The 12,724-nt window shown below is 39.8% G+C and overlaps 1 protein-coding gene across 2 annotated transcripts in view; it reads left to right on the top strand.

The window, feature by feature from the left end:
• Positions 1-12,724, top strand: part of LOC137195337 (transmembrane protein 164) — a 28,858-nt gene that overhangs the window by 7,300 nt on the left and 8,834 nt on the right. The window contains exons 1-2 of one of the 2 annotated variants that reach the window (XM_067607604.1): positions 4,165-5,027; positions 11,945-11,994. In XM_067607604.1, coding sequence (XP_067463705.1) covers positions 4,590-5,027; positions 11,945-11,994 — 488 coding nt within the window. In that variant the 5' untranslated portion in view covers positions 4,165-4,589. Of the gene's footprint in view, positions 1-4,164; positions 5,028-11,944; positions 11,995-12,724 lie in introns of those variants that run through there. The other variant, XM_067607605.1, reaches the window with a different exon arrangement.

Here is a 12,724-nt window from a genome sequence, read left to right as displayed (position 1 = left end):
CAGTTTGTAAAAATTGTGATATTGTGTGTTTGGTATAAGGTTTCATCCCAAGTCCAATCAGAAGTGAACAGAACAGCAAAGCACAGGCATTAGAAACAGTACTGACAAATGTGATACAGGAACTTGTGTATCAGTGTGTGTGTGTGTGTGTGTGTGTGTGTGTGTGTGTGTGTGTGTGTGTGTGTGTTTGTGTGTTTGTGTCAGACATAATCCATTTTATATTTGAACATGGGGTTTTGATTCAGTTGTGACAACACTGGGCTCATAATTTTTGCAGTTTGGAGAGCTTGAGAATCAAACCAGCTTTGAATCCTAATGCTTTCTCGTTGACTCAGAGCTTAAAACTGTCATGCAGCTCTGTATGAGCTTAACAACTGACACTTTTTAGAGGGACAATTTGTCTTTATTATGGAAATAAAAAGCTATCGACAATCAATGAGCCAACCTAAATATTATTACAGCATTGAAGGAACATTGGGATAAATGAAATCAGCATGGTAAAAAGACTAGGGAGGATCCAGTGCTCAACATTTCAAAATAAATCTACAAAAGGATGAAAATAAGGTAAATTCTAAGACAAGTATGACAAGTATGTAATTTCATATGCATTTTCCATTCTAGCACAATCAAATAAATCCCATCAAGTATTTCTGACATTTATGTGCAGTTACACATTTTTTCAGTGTTGACAGTCTCTTAGGGATGCATATTCTTTAGCCTTAGTTGCAAGCGTAACAAAGAAACAGAGACTAAATGTCAGAACTATATATTCCTTACAGGAGAAGGCTAATGTTGAAATTGTTCATATTTCTCCATATCAGTGATCTTCTGCTTCTTGTGTTTCCTGACAAAGAATGCAACCTTAAAACTATATATACAGTACATTAAAAAAACTGTAACCGAAGCTGTGCTGCTGTTTTCCTTCCCCGTCCAGCTGTTCTTTCTCCGTCTTCTCACTCTTAAATTAATTGGCCTCTTAAGGTCCACCAGACTATAAGAGTCTTGATTTCAAGTTGTTCCTATCTGACAGGTTTTTTTTTTTGAAGAGCTTCACATCTCGAGCCAAGGGACGGACTCGCTCTTTATCCCTCAGGATCAAGTGCTAGGAGGCCAGTTGATCTTTAGCCCTCTTTCTGCTCCTCTCCACTTCCTGAAGCGAGGCCTGGACTTAAGCCAGCACTGGCTTTTAAACTGAGTCAGCGCATTTCCCCTCATGGGACTGAGAGAAGATACTGTATTACTCTTTTAAGAATGTTGGAAATTGGATTCATTTTATTTTTCTGGGCAGCAAATGATGGGAAAGTGTCTGCTGATGAGACAGTTTCCTTATCAAATGTCAACAGGTTTTCTAGTTCCTGAACGGAAGTCTGATTCACCTCAGCAGACTGTTTGGAGTCTTTCAGGTTGATTAATGTCACATTACGGCTTTTAATATCCCTTTTCTAATATTAAAACATGATCCCAAAGAATGTGACAGCAGAGGTCAGTTTTGACCGGTCAGATAAAGTTGGCACCCAAACACTGAAATCAATGGTAACGACTCACATGAACCTTGACAGGATAAGATTCCAGTAATTAGTTATAGATAGAAAAACATCATGTTCATATACAAAGATGAAAGGATGTTTTCCCTCAAAGGAAAAAATAACTTTGTACCAAAGTCTGCATCTATTTTACTGGATAGTAACATAGTACTGTGATTGCATGCCTGCTCATGGGTGTCATTTATTTAAATAATAATAATAATACATTTAATTTGAACCACACTTTTCATTCATAGTGAAACTCAAAGTGCTACGGTATTAATAACATAAAACACACAGCATAAAGAAAATAGTAATACGAGTTAAGATGAAAAAGCCTTCCTGAATTAGGCCTTTTTAAAAAGAGATTAGGGTCTATGCTGCCCTCAGATGGTTAGGAGGGCTGTTCCACAAGTGTGGTGCAGCGGAGCAGAAGGCTTGATCCCCCATGGTGCAGAGCTTAGTACTGGGGGCCCAGAGGAGATAGCTGCTGGCAGATCTGAGGGTGCGGGTGGAGGTTTGTGGTATGCTCAGGAATATTTAAGGTATTTGTATCAGTTATATATTAATTTTCAACTCACTCCTCTTTGTGAGGCCTTTCTGTGCACTTGCAATAACTTTGTGAGACTAGAAACTGAATGTACACTCAGGCTCAGTTTCTCCACTTTACCACCATTAAAACTAAACCAGAGTGATATGCTAATTGCTTGCTTTGCTCAGTAAAGTAGTTTTGGCCACAATTGCAGCATTTCAACACTGTGTCATTTACACTCAGAATGATGGATGCTTTCAAACAGGCCCTGAACTACACTGAGTGCTACACACACACATCGTTACACTAATGGAAATATGTCAGTTTGTGGTTATTTCAAAAACCAAGCATCGGGCAACCAAAGCAGGTGCTGTGGGAGAAACATTAGATACAACCCAAAGCTTCCTCACTTCTCTTTTCTCTTCCCACACGAGTCTGTGTCAGTCCAGTTCCAGCGCCCTCATTCAATCCACTCCATCTCCCCTTGTGTGTTTGTGAAAAAGTATTTGCCATATTGAAGTGCATTCCAAACCAATTAGCGTGGAGAGTGCCTACGTCACTTCCCTCTACTACGACAGAAATCCAGTGCCAAACAGGCATGCAGGAAAGCAGCTTACAAGTGAGTTCTCTGTGGACCTCAATATTGGCAAGTATTTTGTAATTCACATCAATCAGACTTTGCTGCCTTTTCCCTACTTAATGAAGTGATTTCAAAGGGAAATATTTGGGTCCCATCATAATCCTAACTAAAATAGTTAAACCTTCCTATTGCTGTGGTCTTTGATCAGCTCTGTTTATAGTTTTAAGAGGATACATGTGTTGTGATAACGTTTTATATAGAGGAAGTTGAAAAGACAAAACAATTAATAACAAGTAGATGAAGTATCTATTGATAGCCATGGTGATGGCTGATTTCTTCCAGCTGGTGTCCCACAGTTACCAGTTCTTTACCTCTCACTCATTAAGGTGCACTCTTCATTTGGAGTGATGCCATGTAATGAAGTGGTGGTGGGTATGGAACCAGAGAGTAACACTGGAAATGTTTGTGGCAAGCATTCAGCAGATACATGGGTTTAAAAGTGTAAAAACTGGCCTGATGGCAGTGCTTGAGGAAAGGTCAAAGGGTCACTAAAATTAAAAGGTTTCCTGCTCTTGGAAGGCTGAATATGTACACTTGGTTTTAACTGCCACACTGAATGCTAGGAGAACTTATTGTTACCGTGTTTGTCCACCAGTGGAGATGCATAGAGGTCTGACAGGGTCTAAATTGTATCCTTACTCTGTGGTAGCAACATCAGGAAATAAATATTGCACTGAAAAAAGTGTAACTGGTTTACAACTTTATGATTCAGTGATTCATTAACTTTATTGGCTAAATCAAGGGTAGCTAAGAACCCCATCTGAGAAGCATTTCCTTATTGCATAGCATAGAATTAAATAACTTTACCATAGATTTGCCCTTATGGAGAAGGAAATCCACCATCAAAATAACTAATATGCAACTTCTCATAACTCCCATGTGTGATGAAATTAAAGTAATACTCATTTGGTTGAGGAACCCACCCACACATATACTGTAATTTATTACTTGATCGGAAGCATGTAACATTTCTGATTTTTATTGAACGCATCATCCTTAACATCACGTGTGTTATGTCCTTGCTTTATCGGGTTTTTATTTCCTCAGTTTTGGCTTACAGGCATTGCTCAACCTGTGCTAGGGTGAAAAAAAATCAGATTTTCCTAACATGAAGTTGCATTTAAACATCCGACAAAAGTCATAAATACCATTTGTGAACAAGGAACATCGCTGGACTAATTGTAATCGTGTTTAAAAATTGAGATATATACATGTGCAGCTTAATTGTACATTTGACTTCCATATCTTTATATTAATGTGTGAAACACTATATGGTTGTTGTCAGTAGCGAGTAATTAGTTATAGGTTACTCGACAAGCAGCAACAAATTCGACATTTTACTTATAGTTTGCGTTTATTAGTGTAGCCTTTTACACACACGCGGCCATTTTCCCATTTAAACTAAGGGCCATGAATGCAGCACCTACGCTGAGAACCAATTAGATTTGTGCTCAGCCTGAGAGGCTAAACTCAGGGTGGAACATGTTTCGAAGCACCTTTTCGGCAAGGTAGGCTCGGTAGCTAAGCTGTAGCTAACTCACGCTAAAGTCAACCTCCAGGAAACTGCTGCAGACAGCTTGATGTGACTCAGGGCGCGCAGCCAACATGCCTGCTCGCTTCGTATGATACAGACTGTCCACGTTAGGAAGGCTGGTCGCTGTTGTGTGAGAGGCGTGAAAGAGGAGAGAGGCTCGCCACTGCCCGCCAGCAGCAGCAGCAGCAGCGGCAGCTCCGGGTAGTTTACAGCTGCATCCTGCTGCTAGCTGAAGTTCCTCATCCGTCTGTGGAGGAGGTGGTTCGGAGATTTAGCTCAGCTGGAAACACACCGAGGCGGGTGGATACATGTCTGCCTCTCAGCCACGACACGAGCTACGAAAGGGAAATCTTGCAGTTCATGTTTCGCCAAGAAGTCAGTGTTACGTCTTTTATTCCATCTTGTTCGTATCTTTTCCAACACGAGAAGAGGAATATGTCCAGATATAACATATACAGCCTGTTAGACTGGGTCTATGGCGGGGTGGACCCGAAGTTTGAAGGCAACGGGGGGCCCGAGTGTGCCGCCTTCATCGCGCCTCAGCAGCGCATCAGTGAAAGTCTGGTCATCGTCGTCATCTCCATACTGGAGATCTGCGTGGCGCTGAGTAAAATAAACATCTCCAAAGAGCTCAAAGTGGTGGGAAAAGACTGTGTAAGGGTAAAGGAAGATAGTCTGGGCAAGAACCTGTTGCTGGTTGCCCTTTGCATGACTTTTGGTGTGGAGGTTGGGTTCAAATTCGCGACCAAGACTGTGATATATCTGCTGAACCCATGCCATGTGATGACCATGGTTCAGGTAAGCATGTTCCTGTGTATTTGGGTGCAAGAGACACATTTGACACATTTTTCTCCCTTTCTTGGTGGTTTTATGGTTTCTATTGTGAGATGTTTGTTGACTTTGATGGCACTTTGACTTGCAGGACGTCTTGTCCCCACCCATCTACAGTATGGTGAAACACACTGGTTGATGTTTTCCAGTCTGTGTTATCTAAGTACTTGTTGCTTCCCTGAGATACATATCAACATGCTATTCGTTATGGCTCCATAGAAGTGGAAACTATAAATCTTTATGTTGCAAACATACTAGTTATGCTTTGTTTTGTTTTTTTTGCTATATGTTGTATTTAAAGTTTTCTCCCTGTTTGTTTATATGTGGTGTTTAGCATTGTTTAGTTAGCCTTATTTGTCTTTTTTCACATCTAAGCTCAGTCAATGGTTAAGTCCAATCAAAATCTGGCACCATCAGAGCACCGCTGCTAGTAATAATTAGACGAGGAAAAAGAATAATACATTTCAATGATATATCTCTTTAGAGGGTACTCAAAAACAAGACGGAGCAAAACAATAATAGAACAATGTAGAAAAATACTAATTACAGTAAGCAATTATACTCAGAAAAGAGCAAGCACAACTTAAAAACATGAAAGTTTAGGGTCTTGTTTTCAATGTTTAGGAGAGGTGGTCAACATAGAGAGAGAGTGCTGCTGTGAAATAAGACCAGTTGTCTCAAGTTCAGCCTTTGAGCTATGCAGCAACAGCTGGGCGTCATCTGATTTGAACTCGTGGGGATTGTTTATGACTAAGCTAAGTTTATAACCGCACAGGTAGCAGCATTAGAATTAAGGTGGTGTTTGTAGTGCTTTTATTACATTGACAAGTGTGAATCAGAGGGCACTGTCCTTTTGATTCAAATGGGTTTAATTCCCGAGGGGCCACGATCACTGCTGCCATAACAACATACAGTACCTGCATGTTTTCCTTCTTCACCTCCAGGCTGGCTGACCTTCACGGTACACGGTTGCACACCGCAGGGTCGTGGTAACAGGTCACCGCCAACTCTCTTTTAATGCGTTTGTCATTAACATGAAATATGGAGAACAAGTAATATTGATGTATTCTGGTTCATTTACATTACAGAGGTAGTGTGACAGCCAGTGGACACTGATGAATAATTCCTTCTGATGAGGAGTTGATGGATGGTAGCAAAATGTCCTTCACAAATGGTGACCAAAGTTAAGATGACTTACAGTAGGTATACGTCATGCTTGCTGACACTAGAGAGTAATTAGAAGAGGAAATTAAACATTTAAAAAAGGAAGAGGTGCACTGAAAGGAAGTTGAAGTCGCCAGCTTATTGTAAAAATTCTATTTAAGCAGTTGTTTCAGTGCACAGGGTGATTTCAGGAAAAGTGCCTCCAGCTTAAAGGAGCTTATTTATTGCATAGAAGAGGATCAGAGGCTCGCTGGAGTTGTATGATAGCAGGAAAATATATGTATGTGTGTTGTATATTCTTTGTTGAAAGTGACGTCTGTGGGCTCGTGGTGTAGCTGCAGAAGATTTCTCCATGACAGGGCTGGAATTGTTCTGAGGATGTTTCTTTAAGTTTGTTTATATTCAACTCACTTTATAATCTGAGTTCTTAGAGTTGGTGGATCAACAGTATATGGGTGTGGTTTCTTTTCTTTCTTTTAATCCCCTTTAGATCCAATGGAATAATAGTGCAAAGAATGGCCCAAATGCACACACACACACCTGTAATTAAAAGGTAATGCTTTGTCATGTCAGCAGAGGAGTTCTCACACATATAGAGTACATGGTGAGAGAGCCCCAGTGAGGGTGAAGAGTTCAGAGTTTGATGACTGATGAGTTGATACTTCACATCAGACAGCGCAGATGTCTGATGTGATTTCCTCCTCATCAAACAAGAGCAGTCATGTTGCCACACAGGCTCACCGCACGTACGACCGATCACTCACCGACTGACTGTCTGTCTGACTGATCAATCCGCTGTCATGCATTTTCATTCGATGTACACGCAAGTCTTTCTCTTGAGTCAGATAGCAGACGCCCCGCAGTATGGATGAGATGGACAAAATACACATATGGAGGTGCTGAAAAAATATGCAGCCACATACATTTTTGTATTCTTTTCAACTTCCAGCATTGTGTGTGTGTGTGTGTGTGTGGATGCTGAGGTACAGGTATAGAATAGGTAATGGAAATCAAGTGTCTCTGTAGTGTTTAGGCTGTGTGGTATCCAAATGACTCATCAACTCCAGTCTTGTCCCAGGAGATGGGAGTTTCCATTTTAACACATGATGATAGGTAAGCTCTTATCAAGTGAACTTTCTTCCCTTGTAGATTTTTGTCAGGCTGACAGTTGAGGATGAATGTTGCTCCAGGAAACAATAACTAATCATTTTCAGAACAGGCCTCAGGCCTCTCTGCAGCAGCTCTCAACGGGTTTAATAAGAGTTTAAAATACTGCTTTACTTTACTTTAAACACACGGCAGCGATGATTATACAGATTTCGTGCTTTGTCTTTGTTCCATACGTTGACAGTTTGCCTATAAACTGAAGTACTACGCTGTTAACAAGCTGCGCACACGAAACATTCATACAGTGTCAGCGTTATCATCGAGTGTAGCCACATTTATCACACCCAACAAAAAAGATTGTTGACTGAGTCATTTAGATTACGCTGAAAGCACTATACCGTATTACTTTATGACTCCACTTGTAAAAAGGAAGTATGGTTTATCAGTAATGAGTTCTCTCTTGTATAAATAGTTCATTGATCTTTTTTTCTTTTCAACAGTTTTTCTTCTCAGCTTGAAAGATGATTATACAGTCACACACGCGCTGCAACAAATGACCAGAAATGTTTTTTGCTGAATTGAAATTGATTTATATTTGCACTGTACAAGTGTACATCGTGAAGTTAAGTCAAATTTACAAAAACAAATTATCTTCTTTTTACTTCCAGTTTTTCCATCGGTGGTCTTCAGTACTTTTTTGGAGGTTTGGATTGTTTAGTGAGATTTCTTGTTTTTTTTAAATTAGTGTCTCTTTGATTGAAAACTCCTCATACAACCCACTTTAATCACCTGTATGATAACAAAGCACAGGTCTTCTTTGGTAGAACGCTGCACCTTATTTCTTTTTTTCTTTTCCCGGGTCTCTGGTGTCGTTTCCCAGTCAACTGTAAGCAGAACATTTGGAAACAGGAAAGATGTTGACATTATGTGTAAGTCTGCTGTTGCCACAATACCTCCAGATACGTTTATGTTTCTGTTGTAAAATTAACAGGGAGATACGACCGTTAAAGTTAATTGTGTCTATAATTCTACAACAACAGCGTCAAGTCTGGTTTGCTTCTCATAACTGTGATCATGCATGTGGATACAGTCGGGGCCCGACTTTTATTGGAGCTGCAGAAGCTCCAGCTCAGTGATGATGAACTGTTGACTGTTGAAATAGTGACTTGAGTGTCACACGTGTGTCAGTCAGCTTTTTTTTTTTTTTAACCCTTTGTTAACTCAACAAGTCACAATCCAGGTAGTTTAAATGACTTTACGTGCAATAACTGAATCAGGTTAGTTGTTTTTGAAAAGGTGCAGCCGTAGAAGAAGTCTACAACAATATTTAGCCCAGTCTCTCACTTCTCACTTCACACTGTGTAACAGTGTGTTCAGTCAGAGCAGAGCAGCGTTGCTTATTTGTTAGAACAAACATATTATATGTAACACCTACTTGGCTACAAATATGAGTCTCCTGTACCTTTTTGAACACAGTTTTTCATTCAGGATTTGGCAGACTTGACCGGGGCTGCAACTAACAGTTATTTTCATCATCGATTAGTCGTTAAGTCTACAGTATAAAATGTCCACTACAGTTCCCCAGAGCCCAAACTGACATCATCAAATATCCTGTTTTGTCCAACCAACAGTCCTCAAGATATTCAGTTTACAGTGATGTAAAACTAGAGCTGCAACGATGAACTATTTTAATAATAGATTTATCATTTTGAGTCGTTTTTTAAAGGAAAAAGTGCTAACATTCTCCTGCTCCAGCTTCTTAAATATGGATATTTTCTGGTTTCTTTTGTCTTCTATGACCGTAAACTGAATATCTGTGCGTTGTGGACAAAACAAGACATTTTAGGTTGCATTCATCTTGGGATTCGGGAAACAGTGATTAGTATTTTTTTATTAGTAGTATTAGTATTTTCAGACATTCTACATATCGATTAATCAAGAGAGGAATCCACAGATGAACTGATAATGAAAATAATCATTAGCTCATCATAAAACAGGAGAGAAGCAGCAAATCCTCATACTGGAGAACCTTCAACCAGACGATGTTTGGAGTTTTTGAGGTTAAAAATGATCTAAATGATCAATTGATTATCAAATAGTTGCAGATTAATTTTCCGTCTGAATTCTAATTAATCCATTAGTCGACGAAAGGTTGCAGCTCTAGACTCTACTTATTTTGGCAGATTTTTCAGACAACAGTAAAAGCACACAGCAGGAAATGCCTGCTCTCACTGAAGGACTACCACACCCACATAATACCAACACAGAGTGTAAAGTCAAATATTTTTGCATTTAATTTGACTAAATACTGATAGAATCTCCAAATGGTGCTTAATGTGAGTCATCTAAACATTTGGAGGACTTTTTGACTTGACAACATTTCTAATGTTGCACTGTCTTTAACAGTAGATCATCCTTTTAGCTGAGTACTTGTGTGAAGTGCTACTCTGCATATTTAATGAGCACAGAGTTTCTGAAAGCGCAGTGGTTTAGATAAATGTGTTATCTATTTAATGAACGCCCAGGATGTTCTCTTCCGATATATACAGCACTGGATTATACCCAAGCAGAGCTCCTCACCTATAAATAAAACGGGGATTAATGCTTGTTAGAGACTGAGGTGGCCTTTTGAATCAGATTAACTCAAATTGGCTTTTCCAGACATTTTTCTTGGGATAGGCCCAGATTTAGCATAGTCTTGAATAAACTGAACTGGTTAAATAAAGGAATATTTGTCCAGGAGTGTGTCAACAGTGACACACGGATGGTTAGGTTCATTTCAGAGTGGACTAGCAAGCATCACCAGTCAGACATTTTCTGTAATGTGCTGCTATGCCAATATCAGCATCAAGGCCAAAACTGCTCTTTCCTAGATGATGAAAGTCGGCAGTAAAATCCTAAGTGTCCGGCAAAGTAACCTCACCGACATGTGTAACAGACAGGTAGCTTCACTCAGAACCCACATTCTGACTCCTGGTTCAGATTTCTCCCTGTAAAGAGCAACTGATACAGACACTCATTCATTCCCACCACCATGTCCCTTCTGAACTCAGGCCAGGGGGGTAAATAGAAGTGAATGGTGCTGTTCTTTAAAGGTGGTGGCGATGATGATGATGATGATGATGATGATTAGGAAGGTCAACCTGGGACTGCTGTTGTTTACCCTGAGTCCACAACATTCAGCCCCCCCCCTCACACATCCCGCCCCACCTATTGACAGAAGAAACTTGTTCAGTAATTTGCATGAAATCCATTTTGGAGTCTATTTGTTTATGTACAGTGAAAATGCTGGAGGGATGATATCAGACTTGCATTACTGTCATAAACAGCAACACATGTACGTACTTCTCTAAGAATTGTGTCCATAAACAACTGTTTTCCACCAGCAAAATATGTTTAGGGTGAAACATAATGCCTAAATCCCACTTTAACAGCATATCCAATAATGTTCATATCGAAAATATCAGCAAAATGTTTGCAATCAACTCATTGAGAGAGTGTAACTGTGTAACTGGTTTGATGTCAGACAGGAGACAAAGAATCCAAGTGACAACGTTTTACCGCAGGCATCATAATACCAGACAGAGTATACAATGATGACTGACATGTGAATTTGGAGCCACAACTATCAGCTTTGACAAGCAATTTATATTCATAAGATAACCATTTTATGTATTGCATCACTACTTGGAAATAAATATGAACATTAAAGATACATCTATACTTTGATTTGGACGAGGTAGAAGAGAAAAATGATTCAAGATGTATAATGAAAACATTTTAAGTGTTTACATGTATTTAAAAGTTCAGGATTTTTGTTTAAAGCTTTTATTTTTTTACAGATGATTTCCACCAAATTGACTTTTGCTAGAAATAAACATCCTCTCAGTTGTGTTCTCACTAGTGCAGGTTGATATGAGTTAAGTGTGCATCAGATCACTCCTGAAGACATATCCTAAAGATCCCTGGCCAGTTGGACAACAGATTCAAGTCACTTGTTGTCTTGTAATTCTGGTTCCAGGCTTTTCCTTTCAGGCAAACTGACTCTTTCTTGAGTGTCAGATGGTATTTTGAACCAATCTATGTCTGCAGTCTCCCACAGGCCACAGTAGGGTCGGGTCATCACTAAGTGTAGATGAGATGGATAACTGGTATTTTAAGCCATTTTCAGAACGCTGACTTTGTCTGGGAGCTTGTAACTTAAATCCTTATTCAACAATAAAACCAGTACATTAATCTGAATGTTTCTGACAAAGGAAATGAGGGCATTAGAACCCAATTTAAAACGTCAGCAGCCTACACTTGCTGCTGTTAACATATAGGCTACTTTGATAAATCATTAGTGAATTAATGTTGGATTCATAAATCTTAACTCTGCATTTTGTTTTTCATTTCTCTTATTTGAAGCGAGCAGCACTTTATAGTCGCCGTTGGGACTTTCCGTTCAAGGCTCCTGCTCTTATTATAATATTCAAAACTTGTTAAAGCAGTTTGTTCATTTTCTTTACGTACAGCTCTGAGCACTGTTAAGCTCTTGAAGCCTTCAAGCTGCTCCATAATGAGTTTAATGTGATAAAGTGAATTCTCATTCATCTCTCTGCTCTCCTCCACAGATCTTCCTGCTGGCCTGCCCGCCATGTAAAACGGCAATGGTCGTATTTAGGTGAGTATAATGTCTCCTCGTGTGGCTTCAGAGTTCAGACCTCGATGGGTCAACTGCATTCAGGGCTGCCCATTTGTGATGAGATCATGCTGGATGCTTTTTAGTGCCACCTCTTCACAGATTCTTACATCAATTAATCATCCACCCTCCATTTCAACCTGCCGTTGGATGAACGCAACTCTTAAATGTGATATAAAATGATTTGGCAGACGGAACCAATGAAACACAGATTTTATCCTCATGTAAAAGCAGTTGCCTCATTGATTATTATTACTTGTAGGCATCTACAGAGTAAATTAGGGTTTCACTGTGTTTTTATGCCTCGGTGCCTGCGGCGTGACAGCCATGGCTGGAGGCGTTATGTTTTCAGGTTGTCCTTCCGTATGTATGGACCATTCTCATGAACAGGATATCTCAGGAACGCCTTGAGGGAATTTCTGCAAATTTGGCACAAACATCCGCTTGGACTCAAGGAGAAAGTGATTAGATTTTGGTGGTCAAAGGTCAAGGTTACTGTGGCCTCACATCCATCCCATTCTCTCGTGAACGCAATATCTCAGGAACACTTGGAGGGATTTTCATTACATCTGGCGCAAACGTCCACTTGGACTCGAGGATGAACAGTGGTGACTGTATAGATCTTCTGTGTTACCGGGTTGAAGATGTGTGTGAAGCATCCATGTTTTAGAATTCGTAGCTTCTTTGCAGCAACATTCATATCTGAAGCTTC

This window comes from Thunnus thynnus, chromosome 13, assembly GCF_963924715.1.
Source record: "Thunnus thynnus chromosome 13, fThuThy2.1, whole genome shotgun sequence".
Lineage (NCBI taxonomy): Eukaryota > Metazoa > Chordata > Actinopteri > Scombriformes > Scombridae > Thunnus > Thunnus thynnus.
This window is presented reverse-complemented; position numbering and strand designations above follow the sequence as displayed.